General features: G+C 44.1%; 1 protein-coding gene across 4 annotated transcripts in view; it reads left to right on the top strand.

Moving 5' to 3' along the window:
* The first annotated feature begins 6,559 nt into the window (after positions 1-6,559).
* Positions 6,560-27,059, top strand: part of KIDINS220 (kinase D interacting substrate 220) — an 82,796-nt gene continuing 62,296 nt past the window's right edge. For all 4 annotated transcript variants that reach the window (XR_011854340.1, XM_072143536.1, XM_072143535.1 and 1 more), the window contains exons 1-9: positions 6,560-6,697; positions 12,968-13,107; positions 16,317-16,415; positions 19,085-19,183; positions 21,561-21,659; positions 21,955-22,056; positions 23,400-23,498; positions 23,815-24,012; positions 26,930-27,028. Coding sequence is in view for 3 of the 4 variants with exons in the window: in XM_072143536.1 (XP_071999637.1) it covers positions 13,000-13,107; positions 16,317-16,415; positions 19,085-19,183; positions 21,561-21,659; positions 21,955-22,056; positions 23,400-23,498; positions 23,815-24,012; positions 26,930-27,028 (903 nt within the window). In the remaining variant the exon portion in view is untranslated. The remainder of the gene's footprint in view (positions 6,698-12,967; positions 13,108-16,316; positions 16,416-19,084; positions 19,184-21,560; positions 21,660-21,954; positions 22,057-23,399; positions 23,499-23,814; positions 24,013-26,929; positions 27,029-27,059) is intronic.

Raw genomic sequence — 27,059 nt, 5'->3', positions numbered from 1 at the left:
GAGATGTTGGCTCCGCCAATCATTGGTTGAGGCGGGTCTTAGATGCAGCCAATGATTGGCTGAGGACATTTCCTGTGTGTCGAGACTTCCCAGGCAGAACAGGAAACGGGATGATGCCCTTTATGTAGATCTTTTAAGTATATTCAAAACTCCTTTAAGAAAAACGTAATAATCACTTGATCTGATGAACATTTATAATCTATAGTTTTGATTTATGACAAAGAAATCATCAAAATAAAGGATGTAATGTTTCTTTACGTGGCCGGGATGTGCTATTTGGAGGTTAAATCTCATCCTAAATAGTTTGGCATTTTACTGATATTGCTAATTATGTCAATCTAGCTCATATTTAACTTTTCAATACAGGGAACCTCAGAAGTTTATTTTTTTTCACGTCATATTTCAGTTTCATCAGTCCTGACATTGGCGAACAATGATGAGGGGTGTAAGAAGCTTCAGATCAAAACCCAAGTACATTAGAGGCGATGTCGTCAGGGCCACAATACATTAACCTTGGGCCAATTTTTCACCCTTTGTTTGCACAAGTTTTCGCGTCTTAGTAGGAAATAAGGCCCTCGCTCTTAAAGGGCCACCTGCCTGCGTCTACAGTATGTATGCTAAACAGTCCTGACTTCTGAATTGCAAGTAGGTGAAAAGCCGGATTTACTACTTCAAAAAGTGGCTTCTAAAAGGCTACACAATCTCTCTGTTTCAGGACGGTACCAGCAGAAACGTCTTTGCTCCTAACGTAATGACATTTGACGGCGCCTCCAGTTTATTTTACAGCACCTCCACCAAATTTTTATTTAAATTTTATTTTTTTAAACCTGTATGTGCACTAGATGACTACAGATGGATAGAATATGTGTCGGCATTGAGTCTTGTGCCCTGTTTATTCTGTATTTTCCATCCTTTAGAGCCTTCTGTTGTAATGACAATTTTCTAATCTTCATATAGAATTATCAATTCAATAAACTGTTTGTCTACTGTAGAGTCACGGTGGGTTCCTCATCTATTCTTCTTCATCTGTCATAACAATTTAACCCTTTGCTTTTCTTCGTTCATGTTTCATCCATAGCCATATGTCTTATGGGACTAACATGAGTAATCTCCTACGTCATGGGATCTAGAAGGCTACATGTGAGGATGGATTCGACGTACAGGCGGTCCCCTACTTAAGGACACCCGACTTACAGACAACCCATAGTTACAGACGGACCCCTCTGCCCACTGTGACCTCTGGTGAAGCTCTCTGAATGCTCTACTATAGTCCCAGACTGCAATGATCAGCTGTAAGATGCCAGTAATGAAGCTTTATTGATAATTCTTGGTCCAATTACACCAAAAATTTTGAAACTCCAATTGTCACTGGGGCAAAAGAAAAAAAATTGTCTAGAACTTCCATTATAAAATATACAGTTTCGACTTACATACAAATTCAACTTAAGAACAAACCTCCAGACCCTATCTTGTATGTAACCCGGGGACTGCCTGTACTGGTATCCATACATACCCTGTACTTTCATTACATTATTCAGATTATTTTTATAGACTATGAATAAAGATTAGTACAGCGTGCAAATGGAAAGATTACTAAGAATTTCTTCTCTCAATCTCTATGAGATATGTGCCTCCAGAACTTTTGTCTATCCAGAATAACCGAATATGTGGGGATGTATGGGAAGGATCACACACAACTTGACGGCGACCTCTGTCAACTTTTGCTGTGGGATGTGTCAGCGGATTTCAACTTATGGACTAGAAGATGGGCCGAGTGTTAATCACTTGATATTGGAGAACGTTTGGCCTTTTAGAGTGAGGTCTCACGCTGCGCTTGTGACCACGGGCCGTGACTCAGTGAAATGCATGCGATTGCAAATGTGTTGGGCCCGAGACATATCCCCATTGCGCCTGCACTAGGCTTGTGAACGTAGCGTTAGCGCAGCGTGTGGCCGTGCCTTAAAGGTGACTCCTCCTGTCGTATATCAATGGCGTTTTTTGCTTGATAATCTCTGGTCAGGTGTACATGTCTTCTATTAGTGCACAGCAGACAAGGCAGCGAATATGGCCCTCTATTGTCATATGATCCAAAACATCAATGTTTTATTATTGTGTAGATTTCCCAATGATTCTGAATTCAGCAGAGCTCCATATGTTTGGGTCTACCACAATGTTCCACACAGGTTTAAAGAGATTGTTCACTTTCAGCAGATAATTGATATGGTTTGTTAGGAAAAGTTCAACAATTTTCCAATATACTTTCTATATAAATTACTCACAGTTTTCTCGATTTCTGCTTGCTGTCATTCTGAATAAAGCTTCATTGTCTACTTGCATTGGATAGAAATCTGTCCTTGGTCATGTGATGTCACACAGGTGCACGGCTCGTTATATCACACAGCTCTGATTACTCTCTGTGATATAATGAGCCGTGCACCTGTGTGACATCACATGACCAGGGGCAGGTAGGGTCAGATGCACCTAGGGGTTTAGCAAAGGAAGGTGGAACACATTTAATTGGGCTCCTTGTTATACTGTATTAATATTACTAACATATGGCAGAGATAATGGGGCACATTTACTTACTGGAGTTCACCAAAAGTGCATTGTCCGATGATAATGCACTCTGCCGCGATTCACCAAGATCGTGCGCCCGATATCCTGCATGTGTCGCCTCCCCGCTCAGGTCCAACAGAGTTCACCTTCTTCTTCCTCGTGCATGTAAGTGCATTGCCTTGCGACACAATTTAAAAATTTGAAAGCTAAATCCCGCGCTCAGTCCTAATCAGTCGGATCATCCCCCGATTTCCGTCACATGAAAGCCAGTGCAGCTGTGACAGAAACCAATTGTATGCGACACAATCCCACCACATCGGCACCCGTTAAATCCCACCACATCGACACCTGTCCTAGCCGTGCAAATCCTCAAAACAGTGCAATGTCTGACGAAAGTGCATGTGCGGACCTTTAAATAAGCCCCAATGTTGTGAATTCATGCACTGAATACCTATTTAATGTATTAATAGCCTCTGCGAGCCCCTTGTAAGGAAAAAGTTCCTCTAAATGTGCAAAAACAAAAAAGTAAAACTCTCCTAACCCAAATCCCACACTATACACAGCCACAACTCTCCTTCCAATCTAATGGGTCTTCTAATCACCTTCTGTTCCTCATAGGATTCCATGCATGCTTCAGACATCAGATAAAACAACACCAGGAGGGTAAGGATCGTGGTTGAAAGGGGTGCTCAGAAATTGAGGGGGCCCACATCTGCCAGCTGGTAGACAGCGGGTCCATCAGAGGAGAAGAGAATCCACTGTTTACGTGCAAGACACATACGCATAGGCAGAGACTTGTATGTTGCTCATACACTATACTACAATACTACTGTATTGCAGTATATAGCAATTTTACTGATGATCTCTATTAGCCTGTCATCCAAGATGGTGGCGCCCACAGGTAGTTCGACCGTGGCACTTAACAGGTTAACTGGGGCAATCTGGGCCAGCACCAACTGGGCCAGTAGCAAGCGGGTGTCAGCTGGATTATATAAAAACGAGAGTTGGCGGCAATCTTAGTAAACCACATCAATATTGTATGGCAAAGACTTTGTTCTTTATTTCAGTTGGGGTGCATAACAGGAATAACACGCAATGATCAGCGCTAGTGCGTCTTACTCATGATCTCAAACCAACATTCATAGTATAAACTGTATACTGAAGACACAGTGGGGCAGATTTACTTACCCGGTCCGTTCGCGATCCAGCGGTGCCTTCTCTGCGGTGGATTCGGGTTCATCAAGGTAGTTCCTCCGCCGTCCACCAGGTGGCGCTGCTGAGCTGAAAAGCATCTGAACGCACTCAACTTCACCGAGCCGGACCAAGTGAAGGTAAGCGCATCCCAAGCGACACTTTTATTGGTTTAAATGCGGCGGTTTTTCCGAATCTGTCGGGTTTTCGCTCGGCCACGCCCCCCCGATTTCCGTCGCGTACATGCCGGCGCCGATGCGACACAATCCGATCTCGTGCGCCAAAATCCCGGGGCAATACAGGGAAAATCAACGCAAATCGGAAATATTTGGGTAACACGTCGAGAAAACGCGAATCGGGCCCTTAGTAAATGACCCCCAGTATGTGTTCCCACGAAGCAAGATAGTATAAATCTTAGAGGATTGTCCTCACAACATATTGGAAGGATCGGACAAATTTACTGAAGTAACCAGACCTTAAATAGATGTATTCTATGATTCTCTATGGATCTCCATTATAGCCTGCGAATGACAGGCTATTAGAGATCATCAGTAAAATTGCTATACAGTAGTATTGTAGTATATAGTATGAGCAATCAGACCCTGCAGGGTTCAAGTACCCTAGAGGGTCTGCAATAATGTAACAAATATATATATATAGGTTTAAATCACCCCCCTTTCCCTAGAACACATATAGAACAGTAAACAGTAAGGCTATATTCACACTGCCGTTGCCCGCCCGTACCGTACCGTAGCGGGCAACGGCAGTGTACGGGGAGAGGAGGAGGAGGTGAGCGCAGCTCACCCCCGCCCCTCTCCATAGCAACCTATGGCGCACGGCTCCGTATTACGGGAAAAGATAGGACAGGTCCTATCTTTTTCCCGGGTACGGAACGGTACGGTGCCGCACGTGTGCTGCACCGTACCGCTCCCGTAGGGTGCCGTGCGCCCATAGGAGTGTATGGGGGACGTATATCGGCCGTATATACGTCGGCCGTATATACGTCCTCCATACGTTCGTGTGAATGTAGCCTAAAAGTCATAAACATGTTAGGTTTTGCCACGTCCCAAAATGCCTGAAAAAATAGTCATAGAAAATAGTCATAGAAAATTGATAGAAATGAAGACACCAGCACGTAACGCAAAAAGTGACATCTTGCATAGGTCCGTACACCAAAGTGTGAAAAAGTTTTTGGCCTCAGCATTTGGTAAAACGGCAAATAATTTTTTTGGTACAAAAGATTTACATTTTTTAAAATCTACTAAAACCTAATAAGATCTATATAAAGTTGGTATCCCTGAGATTGTATGGTCCGAAAAAATAAAGTATAATTTGGAGCACAGAATGAAACCCGTAAAAAGAGAGCCCACAAGAAAACGCCACTAATGTGTTTTTTCGTCAATTTCACAGAATTTTTTTTCCAGCTTTCCAGTACATTGCATGGAATATTATACTTCACCACTAAAAAGTACAGATAACAAGTCCACACACTTCTCTGTTAATGTAAAAATAAAAAAGTTATAGCTTTTGGAGTAAAACACAGTAAAACACAGAAATGCGAAAAGAAAAAGGTCTGAGTCCTGTAAGGGTTAAAGAGGGTAGGCTGCTACATATTCCATAGATGAGAGGAAACTGTTGAACATTTAATAAGTAAGTAGGCTGCTGAACTTTTCATGAATGAGGGGAGGCTGCTGAACTTTTCATTAATAAGGGGAGTATGCTGAACATTTTATAAATGAGCGAAGGCTGCTAGACATTTCATGAATGGAGAAGTCTGCTGGTCATTTCATTAATAAGGGAAGGCTTCTGGACATTTCATGAATGAGGGGAGGCTGCTGAACGTTTCATGAATGGAGGAGGCTGCTTGGCATTTAATTAAAAAGGGGGAAGCTGCTGTTCATTTCATGAATAATGGGAGGCTGCTGGACATTTCATGAATGAGCGGAGGCTGCTGGACATTTCATGAATGAGCGGAGGCTGCTGGACATTTCATGAATGAGCGGAGGCTGCTGGACATTTCATGAATGAGGGGAGGCTGCTGGACATTTCATGAATGAGAGGAGGCTGCTGGACATTTCATTAATTATGGGAGGCTGCTGCTGGACACTATGTATAAGGCTACATGCACACTGCCGTGTGCCCGCCGCACCGTGACACGGCGGGCACACGGCAGCGTGGGCAGAGGAGGAGGAGGTGAGCGGGCTACGGAGAGGTACGGTGCCGCACGTGTGTTGCACCGTACCGCTCCCGTACAGCGCCGTGCGCCCATAGAAGTGTATGGGGGACGTATATCGGCCGCATATACGTCCCCCATACTGTAGTGTGAAGTCTGTGTAGCATAGTTGTGTGTTCTCCAGTATAATGTGCGGGACAGGGGTGGAAGTGAGTTTAGCTATATCCCCCCCCTTCAGTGTTGGTGTTTAGTATAGACTCTAGACATGCAGACCATATAACGAATGCGGTGCCTCCGTTGTTTGGGGTCCTAGGCGTGGCCTTATTATACTCATACACCATAATGAGGAGCAGAACCATAGAGAATCCTCCATTACCCTGCTTCTATCATGTAACGTGCTCCACATTGACCACAGGGTAGAATAACATTTATTTATTATACAATTAGAACCACAAGTCCTCCCTTATACACTGTAACAAAGCCCCAGCGCTGGCAGTCATCCCCCTCACACAGCACTGACTGACAGAGAACCAAGAGCACTCACCATGGTAACAAGTGCAAGCTCTCTAGGCCAGAGCAGGATTTTAGGTCGAGCGACCACGCCCCTCCTCTGCAGCCATTGGTTCATTGCCGGTGAGGCCCCGCCCACCTGCTGCGGAGCGTCACTCTCCGGGGGTCACATGACCTTCTCGGCTCGTCTTGCCGGGGAGACAAGATGGCTTCCTGTTGATCGTCTCGGCGGTGACGTTTTGAAGCTGTGATCCGCTACGGAGACTGGTGAGAGGAGAGTGTGAGACGGCGGACACCGGGGAGGGAGATGATTTGCGGCAGTGTCGTGTGCAGTGGGCTGCGCCGTGCGGCTTGTGTGATGTCTGACTCTGTCCGCTATTTCAGGAGGGGAGGGGGTGTTTACTGACTGAGGAGACGGTGGGATCCTCTATATGTGAGGCAGCATCGGCCGATCGTCAGGTTGCATCGTGATCATTCTTACAATCATTTGTAACCGTGATCGTTATTGGCCGATGTTTGTTGAATGTGTCTGATCTCTGCCCCATACATTGACTCTCTCTCCCTCTCTCTTTCTACATACAGATGTAGCAGAGCTGACCTGGTGTACTAGGGTGAAGGGTTATTAATGTCTGATATGTAGTCTAATTTAATAATGACTGGGAAACCAGTGCAAGATGTACACACATGGCCCACACATATATCTTACATGTGGACATCCCCTTTAAAGGACACCTGTCATCAGGTCTCTGCCACTAGTCCTGTCACCTCTTCCTGTTGGAGCAGCTCACAAGGATCCCATCACAGCCTTTATCTAGTTATTTCATACATTAATCATTGTAAAATCATCTATTCTTTATCATGTAAATGAGGCTGGTCACATGGTCAGAGGCAGTGATGTCACCCCTGTTACCCCTCCCCTCTCCTCCCCCTGCTCATGTCTGTGTGCAATGTATAGTAAAGCATAGTTAGTGTATCTGCTGACATGCTGCATCCTCTTAATACACATGTGTGATACACAGACATCAGCTACACATGAATCTGTGGTAACATGGCTGCCTGGAGCTGCTGTATCTCTCCTAAACACACACATTCACACACAGGCTGCAGGGGGCGTGGCCACCAGCACCAGGAAGCACATCATTATACAGCCTCACATCATTATACAGGCTGTCAGTCATGCACTGGGGGTGTGGCTGTGCCTCCCACTCATGAATAGAGTGGACAGCTTGAATATGCTAATGCTTCATTGGACATTTCACAGGTCATTTGCATACAGCTTTAGGACCTCATTGCTTAGGTTTACAGGCATGTAGAGGGACAATGAAGGGATAGAGGCAATGCTCTCTAATGGCAGTTTATGAAAATATATTTAGTTTAGGGGGGTTATATTGCATGACAGGTTCTCTTTAAGTGACCCTTCGCCTGCCCCTGATTATGCCGGGGATCGGTGGTACTGTTGTGTCTCCTCCAGGGTGTGGTTCTGATACATTGTATGACATCTCTTATACTTGTATCCTGTAGTCCTATATAATCACTCAGCGGCGCCCCCCTTCTCCGCTACAGCGACACTGCGTGTATATTCAGGATGAGACGTCTTTGTGCATCAGACATGTGTCAATATCGTCTTAGACAAAGATGTGGGAGGAATGGCCGCTGATGGCTTTGTCTCTGAGGTGCGGGAGACATTGCTCGGCTTATACTGTACTAATCTGCTCCGTGGCTGGCACCCCGGGGGGCTCCGGCTTATCCCCCATCAGTGAATTTATTGTGAGACTAATGGACTGTAAATTGGAAATCTATGACGTTTATCACTGGCTGTGTGTCCATGATGAAATGGAGATGTGATATCCGTGTAATGGGGGTCTGACTGCTGGGACCCCCACTCACTATAACATACAGGCGGACTGCTGCTAAGGTCTTTATAAACGGCGCTGATAAATTAAGGGGCAGTGTTGGACCCCTGTTGTTATAATCAGTGAGGGAATAGGGGGTCAGACCGCCACCCTTGTAACACTAATGCTGCCTGCACACAAATGAGGCCATAATCAGCCATTAATAACAGTCCAGTTTGCCGTAGACTGGTATCTGTTTTTCACGGATCCTCATGAACTCTAGTCTATGGGGCACATTTACTAAGGACCTTGCGTCCGTTTTCTGTCAGACTTTGCACGTTCTATGTACAAACTGCTCGCACATGCTTTTAAGAAGTGTCCGCGCCACATATTTGTCACATGTGACCCTTTTATGTCTCCATTCTAAAAATTGCATTTCCTCTTTGACCTATAGCACAGGGTCCCAGGGGGGTGCAGTCTCCACAGCTGTCTGGCCTGTGTCTTTGGGACCCCAATATTCGGGTTTGTCACTGAACATTCCACATATGTAGTAGTGAGGCCACTGTTTAGGATACATCGGTTCTGTGGCAAAACCCTATTAATATCTGTGAAAGTATCTCCTGGCTGCTGTTGTATTAGGGTGATGTCACACATGGCGTGTATAGGCCGTTTTTAGTTTTCAGATTGTAAAAAAACGCATGCGTTTTTGTCAGTTTTTAATTGGACAAACCGGACAAAAACGCATTCCAAAACCACTAATAACACTGTGGGCATCCTGAAAATAGGCCCACAAGTTCCAGTCCTGACCACCTGACTATCCTGTGCCCTATGGTGAATGGGGGTCCCTGTAGTCAGACCCCCCTCACACCCTATCACAGTAATATATCCAAGGGGGGAGGGGGTGACTCACCTTTACATATAGCCAGTGATAAATGACATAAAAAACATGTATTTTGTTATCTACTGAACCTGGGTCCTTTGGTATCAGGATTGGTGGTGGGGGGTATAAGGGATATGACAAATCTCCCCTTACCTATGGATAAAGGATATTAATTTTGTGACCATTTTACATATCCGGTATTTATACCTCATGTACGTAATATATCCTGGAATATGGCTTCAGAAAGACTTGGGGTGAAGACACACGTGGCGTTTTTAGGCCGTTTTTAGTTAGTGCGTTTTCAGATCGTAAAAACCGCATGCGTTTTTGACAGGTTTGACCAATTATCTTAATTCAAACTGGTCAAAAACGCATGCGATTTTAACGATCTGAAAACGCACTAACTAAAAACGGCCCAAAAACGGCCTAAAAAGGCCACGTGTGTCTTCACCCTTAGGCCGGCGTCACACGTTAAATTAACGCAAAACACCGGCGGCTCGTTCCCGATCGCTGGCGTTTCCATAGAAACGCCGATGCGATCGGGCCGAGGCCCGCCCCGGTGGGCGTGACTTTGTCTGCGTTTGCGTTTGCAAGCGCAGACAAAAGCGCCACGTGTGGCGCCGGCCTTAGAGATGTGCTGTTTTGCCCTGTGATAAGACAACCCCTTTAATTTGTCTGTAGCTCTGCCCTATTGGTTGTGATGTGGAGCCGGTTAGGCCTCATAATACTGCTATCTGCTATATTTTGGGTCGCAATAGCAGGGGTTAACCTTCTTGTGTGTCTCACTTCATGGGGTTTTTATGCTGTAAACTGCTGCCTGTTTTGGAAACAGGTTCATAGTACAAGTATTAAATAGCAATTAAAGGGATCATTCAGGGAGACTGATGACGAGGACCTCCAGGCTGATGTTGTAATCCGGTGATGAAGCACAATCTCTCCTATCATAAAAGTATTTTGCGTGTTCCAGCTGTGCATTATACACGTAAAGATAAAAGTGAGGGTGTGTTCACATGTGGCGCATGCGTTTTCAAATGTTACTAGGCGTTTGGCTGCTTTGAAAGCGTTTTTCTTCATTGCTGGAAGTGTAAGGGTGATGTCACACTAGGCCGTTTTTGGGCAGTTTTTAGTTAGTGGATTTTCAGATTGTAAAAAAACGCATGCGTTAAAAAATGCATCCGTTTTTAAAAACCGCTTTTTTTACGCATGAAAACGCACTAAAAACGGCCTTAAAACGCCATGTGTGACATCACCCTAAGCAACAGTTAACATTTTCACAGCTACTTACACTTCCAGCAATGTAGAGAAATAACGCGAAACACCGGCGTCTCGTTCCCGATCGCAGGCGTTTCCATAGAAACGCCGATGCGATCGGGCCGAGGCCTGCCCCGGTGGGCGCGACTTTGTTTGCGTTTGCAAACGCAGACAAAAGCGCCACGTGTGGCGCCGACCTTAGTGTTATTTCTGGTTCTAATGACAATCCAACATTTTTAAAATCCAATTGTCACAGAGGCCAAAAAAATGTTGACTGGGGTTACAATAATAAAGTATACAGTTCCAACTTGCATACAAACTCAACTTAAGAACAAACCTACAGACCCTATCTTGTATGTAACTCGGGGACTGCCTGTATATTGTCTCGGGTGCACTGAGGACGCCTGCCGTGTACACCGCCGCTAGTCGCCCGCCTGATAATACCATAGAAAATGTTCATTGAGTGATAAAGGCCGAGCTGTGATTGACAGCGGTTTCTTTAAGACATTATGTCCCTTATCATCGCCGTCTTATACAAACACCACAGCAGTGCGGGCAAATATTAGTCATGGCGGCCGCTTATCTCTCCAGCAGGGTAAGATCCAGGGTGACTGCGCTGAGCGTCCTGTACGGCCCTGGTAATGGGGGTCCTGTGTGTACAGGTGTCCAGTCATCTGATAACGGCTACACATCCAAACAATTGGACTACTTATCAGTGGTCGAATATGGCGCAGCATTACAGCGCATGATGATGGAAGGGGCGGGGGTCTGCGCAATGACTTATAGTGGTCCTCTTCTGATGGATGGTCTAGTATATCCCTGTATTCCGTATGTTCTAAGTGGTGGGTTGTTTCTCAGTTATTCCTCCTGGGATTGTGCTAATAAATGGGCAAATGGGTGGGGTTACCATACTTGGCATAGAGGTGTGTCCATACATGGTCGGTAACAGTATTAGGCTGCAGATGGACACTCCACCACCAATAACCATCACTGGTAGGAGGAATAACAGAGGAACGGCTATCATTCAGGGCTGGGGAGTCTGTTACAATTTTGGTGGAGTCGGAGTTGTGGTAAAATGGACCGACTCCACAAACATATAATAAATTCTAAAAATTATGAGATTTACTTTAAATGTCTTATTCCTGATCTAAGTCCAGGGGGTGAACAACATTGAATAGTCCGAGGGCCACATTGTCATATCGCTCCACTTTAAGGGGTCGCACCAGTAACCAGCACCCTAGATGCACCAATAATAACAGTACAGCACAAAACTCCACCCCAGAAATTATAAGTAGCACCCCAACAACCAAATGCTGCATTCAGAGCAGACGATAATACATTAGAGAAATCCGGCACTGGGAAGGCATGCCTGAATTTATCTCGGCACTGCTAGAGTTACCAGGACTGTGGAGTTTTTGACCATTTTGGTGGAGCTGATGAGTCTGAATTGGAGTCAGTGGTTTGACTTGCTGACTCCACAGCCCTGCTAAGAATTGGTATTTTAAGATGACCAGTATGTCATCAAGCAGCTGAACACCTTCTATGTCATGTCTATTTCATGGCCCACTGTGGTGGCATCATCCAGAAAAAACAACTTTGAAGTGAGATGTAAATTGGTTGTATAAAATCAAGGAGGGTGGGTGGAGATTTTGACACTGAAGTCAAGCTCTCTCTCCTTCAGAAAGCTCACTGTAATAGATGGTTCTGGATCCAGACGCATCACTACCCAGATCTCCTTCATTCGGAGGTGAGGAGAGCTTGACTTCAGCGCTGAGCTCTCCACCTCCATGACTTTATACAACCAGTTTACATCTCACTTCAATATTAATTTTCTGAATGATGCCACCACACTGGGGTATCAAAGAAACATGACCTTGAAGGGGTTAATCTGATTCACAACATACTGCTAATGGTCAATTTCTGATTCCCTTTAAAGGAAATCTACCATCAAAATTCATCATAATAAACCCGGGTCACTTACCCATGTATCCAGGCACCGTGACTGTGGTAATTGTAGTATTTTTGTTACCCACAATCTCCTTCCTTCTAAAATTAACTTAGAATTATGCTAATGAGTTTGAAGGCTTTATTGGTGTTACCAGAGCCCCTCCATGCTGTAGTTTCACAGGCTGTTACACTGTGTGTCCCTCCTCCCTGTTCCTTCTGCCTGATGTAATATCACACAGTGGGATGTGGGGGATGCTCCTGCACAAATTAGCAGCCTGTGAAGCAACAGCATGAGTGGGCTTTGGTACCAGAGCCCTTTAGGCTAATTGGCATAATCATAAAAATTGATTTTAGAAGAAAGGAGGCCATAGATATCAAATATAAGAAGATTACCACAGTCACGGTGCCTGGATCTATGAGTAATGTCCCTGGTTTTTCATGCTGGATTTTGGTGGTAAATTTCCGTTCAGGGGGATTTTTAGAATTATGAAAAAAAAATACTAAAAATGGCTTCTTTTATCTAAAAATAGAACATAAATGTATACGCTCCTCCCCATAGGGCACAGGTGAGTTTTGATGTTCTCATAACTTGTGTTAAGCAATATTTGTTTTCTTTCTTCTCCCCAGATTACCATAGGTCCTAGCCCCGGCCACTTACAATGGCTAGCCTGGGTCAGCAGAACCTGCTCTCCTATGTGGAGGAGGGCAACATCGCTGCCCTGAAGACTCTGCTGGAAAAATGCAAGGACGTGGATGAAAGAAACGAGGTACGTCCTGCAGAGTGTGATACAGTAAAGAATCTGTATCTCTGGCTCTTGTCTTGGTTTTCTTGTGTTCTTAGATTTGGGACCCGAAGATCTTGTATAATATTCGTCACGTTAGCTGGAATCCTCCATTAAGAATTGTCCTATCACCAGCTGCATAGAATATTTCTCTTCAAGTGTTTTTCTGTTGCAGATAATTGTGAAGAAGAGAATGCAGTGATGTTGATTGTGTTATTACACTTCACATTGACCATCAAAATCAGACATGACATTAATCATAGATCCAGGCAGTGTGACTGTGGTAATCTTCCTTCTAAAATCAACTTTGAAATGTATCCAAATAAGCCTGCAGGGTGCTAGGAGACGTTACCAGAGCCCCTCCGTGATGTAGCTGCAGAGGCTGTTACACTGTCAACCCCACTGTCTATGGCTATTGGAACATCCTCTCCCCCTTTACCTGCTGTAATCTTACAGTGGAAAGGGTAAAATGCTCCTGCACACTGTAACAGCCTGTAAGGCTACAGCCCAGAGGGGCTCTGGTAACGCCCGTGAAAACAAATAACAAATATTAAGAAGATTTACCACAGTCACGGTGCCTGGATCTATGAGTAAGTGTCCCTGGTTTATCTTTCATGACTTTGATGGTAGAATGTCTTTGCCTCCTTGCCACAAATGGCGTAATAGTAGGTAAGTGGGCAGCAAAGGGAGCATGGAGAGAACTCATGGGCTGAGCCCTCGACATGCAGGACGGGGGTTTCCGGGATATTGCAGAAAACACCCGTGGCTGCCAGAGTAATATAAAAACCAGTGCATGGACGCCAACATATTGGCTTAGATTGAACCACCGCATTAATATCGGCGATCTGTAACTATGACAGCCTGGAGTCCAACAAAGCAAAACTTCCATAAACTGCAGTACAGTAAGTTTTAAGTATATGGTAGTAACAATCAAACCCACTGGGATTAAAGTTTACTCTAGTTAGTGGGGCTAAAATACTCTTTAAAAAAAAAAAAAAGGTTAACGTTTAAATCGCCCCATTTTTCCCTAGAACTGATCCTAAACAGGTTAGGTATGACCACATCCCAAAAGTCCCGATCTATCAAAATATAGCCCCCGAGGGGCTCTGGGCTCCATTATATGCTATGGAGTTTGAAGCCCCTCTGGCTAATTTGCATAATTTTGAAAGCCTTTGTTTGTAAAAACCAGAAGATAAGAAGCTAAAAGAATAGCAGATCCTGCCAGATGGGGGCGCACAGCAGTATGTCAGTGTGCTTGGTTTATAATCTTTTATCCTGATGGTGGATTTCCTTTAAGTTCTTGCTGAGAAGTTCCAATAAAATTAAAGATCATCCTCAATTTCTGAGCTCATGTAAAACCGACACCTAACATAACAATATCCAGTCACTGATGCAATATCCATCAGAGTAGCAGATATGTAAATTATTGTGGTGCCAGATCATCCGATGACAGGTGCCCTATGAACCCTACTGATTTTAATGGGAACTTTTTTCCAAAATTCTACAGAATCAGAGATACCGGCAGCTGATTAAATAGAATTCCCTATCATTGTGTGAATATAAGTAGCAGTTACCAGGGGTTCAGATTCTTTTTTTTTTTTACAGAAACGAAATATTTCTAGCAAATGTTGCGGTAAAGTTTTCCTGGCACCACGCCATGACTGGGTGGGTGACTACTGTGCCAGCTCACATGACAAGTCACCCAGGCTGACCACACATGGAAATATTCTTACTCCATACAGATTATGTCACGTGAGCCGGCTACATCAGAATGCTCAAACACGGAGGCAGGAACTGGATCTTTATGCATCTGGGGGTATCTGGCAGCTCCTCTGTATTAGGCCTCTTTCACACTGACGTATGTATCCCAGGCAGGCACACAGCAGCGCGGTGGTGAGGCGGAGGGATGAGCACTGCTCTCCATCGTGAGGCATTGCGATCCCCGGGTAAAAAAATGGGATAAGATAGATATGACCCTCATACGTTGGTGTGAAAGATGCCTTATACAGAGGTTAGTACTAATATTCTCTATTTTGGACATTATGTAGACGGCTCTACAGCTTTCGCTGTTGTGTTCTGGTTTGTTCACTAGGTGGCGCTATCTGCATAGGAAAAATGTGATGGAGAGACGACTATATACATACCATAGAACAGTGATGGCGAACCTTTTAGAGGCCGAGTGCCCAAACTACAACAAAGACCCACGTATTTATCGCAAAGTGCCAATACGGAAATTTAATTTGTGATTTATACTCCCTTCTCTGTCACAGTTTTCATTGATACCAGCACTCTGAGGACACCAATAAAGCAGAAAATAGTCCCAGGTAGAGCTGTCACTTTAAAATACTTCAGTTCAAAGCAAGTCCTGGGCTGTCTGGGACTGCAGGAAGTTACCTGGAGTCATCTCTGAGTGCCAACAGAAAGGGCTCCGAGTGCCACGTCTGGCACTAGTGCCATAGGTTAGCCATCACTGCCATAGAACATTTACTGTGTTATGCGGCTCTTCTTAATTCCCATACTTTAATAATAATATTAATAATTCCTTTATTTATTTAGAGCGCACACAGAATACGCAGCGTTGCACAGAGCTTGCCAAATCAATCCCTGTCCCCAATAGGGATCACAATCTAATCACAATCTACCAGTTTGTTTTGTGTGGGAGGAAACTGGAGGCAACCCACGCAAACACGGAGAGAACATACAAGCTCTTTGCAGATGTTGACCCTGGGACTTGAACCCAGGACCCCAGCGCTGCAAGGCTGTAGTGCTAACCATTGGGCCACTGTGCTGCTTTACTAATGGCTATTCACATTAAGAACCTGTGTGTGTAACAGAGTCCCAATAAACATTATCCTGTACTAATCACAATAGGGATGTGATGGACTGTTTTATGACCCACTTTGTGCTTGTTTATATATAATAGTTATAATTCTGATTATTTCTGATATTCAGATTGTTTTGTAGTCGTAGTCAGACTGCTGCAACGGTCATTTAAATAGCAATGTGTAACCAACGCTGCCCCGCCTTCATTCTGAGACTTGTAGTGGCATATTACAGCAACCTACCAACGCGTTTCATTCCTCTGCACTACATCCAAACTTTAGTTTGCTTGTACAATGTAAAACTTGTGTGTTTTTCCCTAGAAGTAAAAGTTCCTATCCCTTCACATCTAATCTGCTGTATTTGCCTTTCAGAACGGGCAGACGGCGCTGATGCTGGCAGCAGAACAGGGTAACCTGGAGATGGTTCAGGAGCTGCTGCAGAAGAGAGCAAACTGTAACCTAGAAGATGTGGTGAGTGTCCCCCGGAGCCGTACAGGGGGCGGCTGTCTACCAGCTTTCTGTGCTGTCACATTGTGAGTGGGGGGTGAGGGCGCGCTCACCATCTGCTGTAGGGAGTGATGGTCGCAGGCGTCATCTTTCATGATGAGTCTGTGCTCTGCTCTTTGCTTATAAGATGCAGTAGCTATAATACAGGTTCCCATCTGGAATTACAGGGGAATGTTCTGCAATGTCATAATTTACTGTTATACCCTCCGCGATCAGCCAACATAAAATTACATCAGCCGGACGTAAATGGATGGATGGAGAGGGCTCACGAACTGAGTCCACATCTATACAGGGCGGGTGTCTGCTGTATTTTACTGTAGACAGTTAGCCTGTTGGGGGCTGCGGTTGACTGCGGTGACACATAGTAAGGATCCACACATGGGCTCCGCCACATTAGCTAATGATAGACCCCAGCGTGGTGTCATCGGAGGGAACCAATCGGTTTTCATGTCATTTAGCAACCTCTATTACAGTCTGCCATATGCAGGCTGTAATAGATTAGCAGTATATTCACAATATACTGCAATATAGCTGTGAACAATAAAAAATTGGTTTGTCCTGCAAAAATGACACATTACCCAGCGCCATATACAGAAGTATGAAACCAGATGTCAGAATGTGTCCAGGCAAAGCAAAAAGGGGATGTTTCACCCGGACTGTCCAGTGAGAACTGTAAGAACCAAGCCTTTTTTTTTTCTAATTCCACCACATTTTGTAATCTTTTCATAGCTTCCCAGGACATGGTGCAGAATATTAAGTGGTGCCAGTAGAAAGTACAATTTGTCCAGCAGATAACAAGCGCATCATTTGGTCTGTAAATGGAAAAATCCAAAGGAAAAAAGCTTGAAGAAAAAAAAAATACATATATGCAGGATTAAAGCGGGTTGCGGTAGAGGTCGGTAATGTGTGCCTCATAGATAGATAAATAGCACTACGCTGAGGTGTAGGGGGCAAGGCTATTCATACTACAAGGCCATGTTCACACACAGCGTTTTTGAAATACAACGGAACTGGTGTGTGGGAGGGGCTAGGCTGATGCGTTTCTACTGTTTATATGCCAAACACTTAGGGTTTGAACCTGATGGTAATGGAAATGCGTCTGTGACTGGGCGAGCCCTTCCCTTGTAGCATTAGTGCTGCGTCTCAAAACGCAACACAAACGCTGCCTAAATGACATAGACTGCGGCGGAGCGGTGCCTCAAGTGTGTATAACCTACAGGACAGTGACCTGAGGCATGTGTGAAAAAACACTCAGTCCTCAGAGCTACCATCATATAGTATATGACAACATAACCACCAACTTTAATTAACCAATCATCTTCTGTAACTGGGCGGATATATGTATATAAATCCCCTGGATACAGCTTTCCATTGGATAACTATTTGACCCTATCAACCGCTGTAACTAGGCTCATAACATCTGTTCAGCCAGCAACAAACTGTGATAGGCCATCCCACTAGGCCAATCATAAGCTGTTTCCAACCTGACTGAAAACCTACCCCTTCACAAGGAGGGGAATTTCCCTCCAAAAGATTAACCCCTTATCACTATTAGTGATCATTATCCCGTGTGGCTCCCTCCTTACAGGGATCCTGCCATTCACTTTTTAGATAATGGAGGAGATTTATCAGAAGTGTCTGAGGTAAATCTGTTCTAGGTGCCCATGACAATCAATCAGAGCTCCATTATAATTTTATAAACTGCTGTGGGAAAATGAAAGCTGAGCATGGTCAAATAGAACAGTTTTACCTCAGATCCTTCTGATAAATCTCCCCCAATATGTTAAGATTTTCATTCATTAGTTTTATAATGAGTGAATGTCCCTCATAGATAAAGGAACTGTGTCTTTGGTAATCTTCTTATATTTGTTATCCATGGCCTCCTTCCTACTAAAATCAACTTTTAAAATTATGCTAATGAGACAGAAGGCTCTGGGGGGACATTGCCAGAGCACCTCTGTGCTGCAGCTTCACAGGGGGGAATGGGGAAATGCTAAAGGAGAGGGGGAGATGTGCTCTTGGACAGTGTAACAGCTTGTGAAGCCATATTTTTATTGCCTGGTTGTTTCCATTTCACCTCTGCTACATTGACCGTGATAATCCTTACTAATATTATCTTTATATCCATGGTATAAGGATGAGATCTGTCTCTGTATTACATATTTCACCTTCTCTGGGCACCAGCTGGTTTTCTGTTTTTAGCCTTTTATTTTTCTGAGTATTTTTTTTTCTTGGACACATTTGACCATTTTGATCTCTGAATTAGTCTCAAACTACCCGGTCCCTCACTGATCATTTTGTTACTTCAGCTTGAAAACATAGAGGGGATTAATTTAAGAATTAGATATTTTGCAGGTAACTATAAGTCCATGTTCTCACACAATTTCAGAACTGTCCCCTTTAAATAATTCGGACTACATTCGTCACTTTGTTTTGCCCGATGTAATCTCTGTGTGGGTATAAACCATCATTACCTGAGCGGCAGAGGTTTTATCTATCACACCTTTCCTCCGGAGACATCCTTGTCCCTGGTCTCCATGTCTACCTGGTATGACTATCTGGTAGGTGCAGGTACGGTCAGGACTGTATCCTATGTGTGTGATTGCATTTCCTAAATTCTGATTTTCTTCTAGGATAACTGGACTGCCCTCATTTCTGCCTCCAAGGAAGGACATGTGGAGATTATTAGGGAATTACTGGACGTTAACGCCAACCTGGAGCATCGTGACATGGTACGCCTCGTCCCAATGTTTCCACTGTCAATAGGAGTGGCGCTTGTCATGTCTGGGCTGGTTGTGGGGCCACCTGCTTGGAGTGTCCTTGAGAGAAGCTGATTGTCTCTCCGGGTAGTTTTTGTGTTCTTTAGAGAAGGGATAGAATCCATATACTTTATAAAATATATATGGAAGTGATTCTTCAAAGGGGTTTGGGTTCCAAGATAACTTATCTGTAATGCAATGGACAGGGGTAAGTGCCTAAATAATGCGCTTGTACCCCCACTCATCACTGTATAGGTGGGCAAGCAGTCTATATAAAGAGAACCTGTCACCAGGTTTACACCACTAAACTACTAGTCCCGTCATGTGGGGTGTTAAATGTCCTTTCTGTGCTGGTGTCCTATTCAAGATAAGGATCTTATCTCGTAGATGACATCTGGCTGATGGCTTTGTAAGCTACAGAACCAGAGATACAGGCAGCTAAAAACATTTTTGGAAATTCAAGCAGATAAAGATCCACTTCCCGCCTGTAACTTAACTTTCTGTATGTCCAGTTCTCTAGCTCACAGAACCCTAAGGGTGAAGACACACGTGGCGTTTTTGGGACGTTTTTAGTTTTAGTGCGTTTTCTGATCGTAAAAACCGCATGCATTTTAACAGGTTTGACCGATTATCTTCAAACTGGTCAAAAATGCATGCGTTTTTTCCGATCTGAAAACGCTCTACTAAAAACGGCCTAAAAACTCCTCCATGTGTGTCTTCACCCTAAGCCTGATATGATCTGAAAGAAGAGATTGTTGTCTTTAATGGGTCTGTAGGTACTATAGAACCAAATATAGGGGCTTCTAAAGTGACACTACCCCTGCAACCACTAAACTTGACTCATCTCATGTTTTAAAAAGCCAGCGAGTAGAGTGATACAGGCGGTCCCCTACTTAAGTACACCCGACTTAGACGACCCATAGTTACAGACGGACCCCTCTGCCTACTGTGACCTCTGGTGAAGCTCTCTGGATGTTACTATAGTCCCAGGCTGCAATGATCAGCTGTAAGGTGTCTGTAATGAAGTTTTATTGATAATCCTTGGTCCCATTACAGCAAAAATTTTAAAAATTCAATTGTCACTGCAGCAGAATTTTTTTTGTTGTTTGGAACTACAATTATAAAATATACAGTTTCGACTTACATACAAATTCAACTTAAGAACAAACTGACGGACCCTATCTTGTATGTAACCCGAGGACTGCCTGTATTTGCTAAACTTTTTGCTAGATTTTTTTTATAGGTAAATTAACAAGATTTTACATATGGGATTAAATTCTAGAAATGACATTTCATACCCAGTCAGATAAGTTTATTAGCCTAGTGGGGTAAACTTTTGATGATCACCTGATCCATCTCTTGGGGTCCCTTGGAGGTGAATGGAGCTGCACAGGCATTCACAACTTCAAGAGAACCCATCATGCAAAATAACCCCGCTAAACTAAATATATTTTCATATTCTGCCATTAGAGAGCATTGCCTCTATCCCTTCATTGCCCCTCTACATGCCTGTAAACCTAAGCAATGAGGTCCTAAAGCTGTATGCAAATGACCTGTGAAATGTCCAATGAAGCATTAGCATATTCAAGCTGTCCACTCTATTCATGAGTGGGAGGCACAGCCACACCCCCAGTGCTTGACTGACAGCCTGTATAATGATGTGAGGCTGTATCATGATGTGCTTCCTGGTGGCCACGCCCCCTGCAGCCTGTGTGTGCATGTGTGTGTGTTTAGGAGAGATACAGCAGCTCCAGGCTGCAGCCATGTTACAGCAGAACATGTCAGGTACTTGTGTAGCTGATGTCTGTGTCTCTCTCACCTGTATATTAGGAGGATGCAGCATGTCAGCAGGTGACATACACACACTAGCAATCCTTTACTATACATTACACACAGACATGAGCAGGGGGAGGGGAGGGGTAACGGGTGACATCACTGCCTCTGACCATGTGACCAGCCTCATTTACATAATAAAGAAAAGATGATATTACAATGATTAATGTATGAAATAACTAGATAAAGGCTGGGATGGGATCCTTGTGAGCTGCTCCAACAGGTAGAGGTGACAGGACTAGTGACACAGACCTGATGACAGGTGTCCTTTCAGCTCCATTCAGGTGGGTGGACTCTAGGACCCCTATTCTCATGATCATTTGTGGTCCCTACTGTTGGACCACCACCGATCCAGTGTTATATAGGGTTATTGTGTCTGTATGTATCTACTGCTATTTCCTTGGTTCCAATTTTCTCATTTTTCCCAAGTGACTTGAGAGAAATCATCATTTCATTCATTCTTCTACTTTTGTGCATTCAAAACTTTTTGACATTTTTTTTTCTGTTTCTGTCCCAGGGAGGATGGACTGCCCTTATGTGGGCTGCATACAAGGGTCGCACTGAGGTGGTGGAGCTGCTTCTTTCTAAAGGAGCGAACCCAAATATAACCGGCCTGGTAAGATACTGAATCCAGCGTTGTGTAATCCTAGCATCGCCTCTTGTATACTCTCCACTGTGACTGTATCTGTGGAGTGATACAACTAAAGAATACTATGAATAACTTACCACTTTATATGATATAATTTTAGCGTTCCTCAGACCACGTCTGTATAATTGTACGTTGCCGCCATGGTAAAAGATTTGTGGTGGCGCTGCTTTTGCTTTTAAACATTGTTTTCCATGTTCTCTGAAATAGTGGACCTAAACATAAAAATATTGTCTGCTTTTCTTCTCTCCTTCTCCGGTTTTAGCAATACAGCGTCTATCCGATAATTTGGGCGGCTGGAAGAGGTCACTCTGACATTGTCAAGCTTCTGCTGCAGTACGGAGCCAAGGTCAACTGCTCAGACAAGGTAAGTACAACATCACAAATCGTACTAACCTCTCGTATTACCTACAGGTTCTTCAAGTAGACACAGAATTACTTTATATATGCAAAAGCTATCATGCAACACAATCACAGCGCAGACACTTTTTAAATACCTGTGCAAGTAGTTTTAGCCTAGAAGAACACTCATAGTCCGACTAGAGTGCAGTGCGTGACCCTTAGTAAATGTGCCCCAATATACAATACAATACAACTTTATTGATCCCCCTGCGGAGAAATTATTTTGCGCACAGTGCTCAGGCATCTTGTTGAGGGTAGTTACATACAATTACATACATGTTACATCAGTATGACAACAGACTAACAATTGTTTCTCTTGTCATGCTCTTATGTCAAGCTTACTTGATGGTAATTTTAGTGTAACCATGAGACCAGCACTGGACGTAGGGGGCACTGTCCTTTGCCCCGGTGGCGACGTGTGCAGGCGCATTAAGCTGCCTGGCTGACCAACCCATGGGCCTCTGTGTACACGGTATCCCCTTTACGTCCAGCGCTGACACACTGATGGTTGGAACATGCTGGATGACACGAGTGGAGCCGCCGTGTAAGGAGGCACCGGAAGTGCCGAGATGCAGAGCGTAGAGAGGCCGCCGGAGATGGAGAGAGATGGAGTTGCTGCTGTCGTGCCAGATCTACAGCTCAGGTCCCTGGTCCCCATCCGTTGGCGGGAAGCCCAGGTCATCAGCTACTTGGGCCGGATGGTGGATCTTTGGCCGCTGGAGTGAGACGACTGGCACAATCCTCATCTCGCCAAGTTGGTAGGATGTCAGGTTCTCAACTGGTGGAACTCAGGGAAGCCTCTGGACACGTGCTACTGATGGGCCTTCTCCCACCGCCGGTAGTTGATCCTCTGCCACATTGCTTAGGTCCTCAAGTTGTGGGGGTGAGCCTTGCAAGGATCCCGTAGAGGCTGGGGGGATACGAGGGGAAAAGAGGGGGGTAAAAGAGGAGAAAGTGCCGGAGCACAGCACACCAGCAGCCACCTAGCTCTGCGCCATTTTCAATATTTCATAATCGCGGAAATATAGCGTTATAAAGGTTATGCAAATTGGACTACGTCACCCTGGTGTATCAGGGAGCCTCATATGCTAATGTACCCGCACCCCCAGAAGTGGTAGCGGTAACAATGTTCCTACCATCACTAAACTGATAGTTGATGTCCATTAAATCCTTACACATATCTAATGTGTTGCCTATGACCAATAAGATAGGGCTGTTATTGCTCTTTAATTATGAATAGAAAGATTTTTACTGGATTTGTTGAGTTGCTCTAAAATGTTAATGTTGTTTTTTTTGTTTTCATTTTAGTATGGGACCACCCCTCTTATTTGGGCTGCTAGGAAAGGCCACTTTGAAAGTGTGAAGTCCCTGCTGCAGATGGGAGCTGATGTTGACCAAGAGGGAGCTGTGAGTGTTTTTTTGTCTTAGTTAATGTTGTTTACAGAAGGCCCCTCATCATTCAGCCATTTAGCCCATGTGGGGATACCCTCAGTAATAATGGACATGCTGCAGGTTTCATACCCGCACTGCAGGTCACTCTTTATATCTCCTCTGTCACTACTAGTGGTGAGCTGACCCGTACTTTGGGTCAACTCATCTCTAGTTACTACTATAGACGACTATGGGTTGGCCTTAAATGGCCTCAGTTAGATAACCCCATCCATTTGACCCTCCTAACGAAAAGCTTTCACAAGGGGTAACTGATTGCGATTTCTTCTTGCAGAACTCAATGACCGCTCTGATTGTAGCAGTGAAAGGCGGATACACGGACACCGTAAAGGAAATCCTGAAGAGGAACCCAAATGTCAATCTGACCGATAAAGATGGCAACACGGCTCTTGCTATTGCAGCCAAAGAGGGTCACACAGAAATTGTGCAGGACTTGCTAGACGCGGGTACCTACGTCAATATACCTGACCGGGTAAGGTTCTTCTAGTAAGAATTGTGCAGATATTCTGCTAGGATATATTTTGCCTAGTATGTCCATTTGAATACCTAGAAAATCTCAGATGGGTTTCTGGACCCTATTTGCCTTGGAAGATGACTTACAGAGAAGCTGACACTTTTCCGGCACATTCGCACGACATAAAGTAATTGCGTTCCACATAATAATTTGTCTCCCTCTGTTATTTGCTCCTGTAAATGGGTGAATAAATTGACAGCCGGGTGTTACCAGTTTGCGATCTACTTGACCATATACAACAGATTTTTAGCTTTATATGGTGGACAAGATGTGCACCACAATTACTATTCACAATTACGTGCATCAGACCAACTTCGTTTTGACAAGGGGGCTTGACTGAAGCTGCTAAAACGCACACCAAAATGTTGGTGCAGTAAGCCAGCTTAAAGGGGTGTTCACATTTCAGCAAATCGATATTGTTTGTATAATGAAAAGTTATACAATTTTCCAATGTATTTTCTGTATCAATTGCTAGTTGTTTTCTAGATCTCTGCTTGCTGTCATCCTATAGCAAGCGATGTTATTTTCCTAAAATCTGTCCCTGGTCATGTGATGTCGCAAAGGTGCACGACTTGATATATTTCTGGTCATGTGATGTCGCATCATTGCACCGCTCGTTATATCTGGTCATGTGATGTTGCACAGGTCTAACACATAGCTCTGATTACTCTCTGTGATATAATGAGCCGTGCACCTGTGTGACATCACATGACCAGGGATATAACGAGCTGTGCACCTATGTGACATCACATGACCAGAGATATAACAAGCCGTGCACCTGTGTTACATCACATGGCACAGGAAGTAAACAATGAAGCTTCCTATAGAATGACCGCAAAAAGAGGTCTAGAAAACCGATGCAGGAAGTATATTTGAAAACTAGAATTTTTCATCATACAAACAATAACATTTATTTGTTGAAATGGGAACACCACTTTTAACAATGGTATAACCTCAGACTACATAGTCTAAACATGCACCAAATTTTGGACTGCCAAGTCTAAAGGGAGGGGGGTTAGTTGTCCCTCTATTGGTAAAATGATAATGTAAGTTTAAGGCTACATTCACACTGCCGTTGCCCGCCGTACCATAGCACGGTAGAGAATTTTAATTTTAATTTTTTGTTTGCTCTGGGGTTTTGGGTATTAGTACTAAGGATCTCCAGTATTGTCTTCTATATTGTCTCCATTATTTGTCTGGTCTGGTGGTCTCCAGTATTTAAGCCTGCTATGTGGTCTCCGGTACTATTTTTACCTGCTCTGGGGTCTACACTAGTGCGTTGGTTATTGGTGTGGTCCCTTTAATTTGAGCAATATGACAACATAGCCCTTGGACCAACAACTGTTGCCCACCCCTGCCCTAGATCCTTAGATCAGGAATAGAACAGACAATTTTAAAGGAAATCTCATAATTTTTATAATATATTTTATGTTTGAGGCGTCGGTCCATTTTCTCACAAATCCGACCCCACCAAAATTTTCAACTACTCAGACTCCACAGCCCTGTTTACACTGATCTTTATTATTGCAGCATTTTAGTTATGTTTTATAGAGAATGTATCTACTGGCGGACTCCTGGTTGGACATAACTAAAGGTTATATAACATAAGGCACTGACCATATAGATGTTGGGCACTGAGCGCAGTACACAGTATATACCGTGTGACATTGGGCAGCCTCCCAATATGAAATGGATTGAAGTATTTGTTTACTAGCACATTAAAGCAATCTAATGGCATATGTCGCACCCATCTGCTCGCGTCACTTAGCCAAAGCCCTCATGTGGTAGCGCCGGACAGGAGCAGATGGACACTTTGTGCTATGGGATTTGCTGTAAAGTCTTCCAAGTGGAGCTATTTCAGTCCTTTCGTATCTGGGTGCCCCTGGGCCTGGTTTTAGAGAAAATTGTCCTTCTGCAGTAAAAATAAAGTGAAGTTCAAAGTAATTGCCGGCAATATGGTGGAAAAAAGTTTTAGCTGGAGAAAAGTTTCCCCGGGAGACAGTTTAGATGGAGCGGATACGTGGAGGCCTCATGTGCAAAATTCGGATGAATAGCTTTTACTATAATACAGATGGTAAGTGCTGAGGGATGTGGGGGTCACGATAGGATTCTGTGGGTCGCTGGAGGGCGTCAGATCACCGATGTCACACTATGGCTTACAACGCTTATAACCAGGAGTAGTTGTGTGTTTGCTATACACATGTCATATCAGTGGTGATTATGGTGGGGGTCGGTGCGCTGCATGCTACTCCATGCCTGCACACAGTTCTTCAGCCAATAGACCCTTCATCACATCGCAATTGCTGGCCTCTTATGTGATCTAGGAGGCTATGGAGACCAGGGGACGTCTTGCAGTGATTATGTGGCTATTAATCAATGCAGTGCAGAGCGCTAAGAGCACTACAGTGTGAGGATATGTCCCCGGTGCATATGGCACATTTTTATACAAGCCATGTTTGAAATCCACGCCTCTCCTTGAAACTCTTGTGTACAGTGAATGCCGGAGATAGCTTAGCGCTGTGCTCTGCATTTTTCGGTGCTACCCTAGTGGCAGTGTTACTTCATAAATGGCAATACCAAGACTCCCCGATTCTCATGACCAATGGGGGTCCTGCAGTCAGAACCTCACAGAAATAGATTATCCTGTATGGCATGGGAAGTAAACATTAATACTTGGCATAACCCATTAATTTACATACTACACTACCCATGAAGCATTGCCTGAAAAATAACCCTCCTATAACTTCAATAGTAAAAAAGTTTCTCTCCCTCTGATAGGCCAATGTGTCAACACTCTGCAGCTTGTGAAATTTGTGATTTTTTTTTTTTTTTTTTTTTTTTTGATCATCATAAAACTTCCTTCTCTCTGTTACAGAATGGAGACACAGTCCTGATCGGAGCTGTCCGTGGCGGCCATGTGGAGATTGTCCGTGCGTTGCTGCATAAATACGCTGATATAGATATAAGGGGGCAGGTAAACCTGTTTATCTTTTTATTACGGGACT

The sequence above is a fragment of the Engystomops pustulosus genome, chromosome 3, assembly GCF_040894005.1.
Source record: "Engystomops pustulosus chromosome 3, aEngPut4.maternal, whole genome shotgun sequence".
NCBI lineage: Eukaryota > Metazoa > Chordata > Amphibia > Anura > Leptodactylidae > Engystomops > Engystomops pustulosus.
This window is presented reverse-complemented; position numbering and strand designations above follow the sequence as displayed.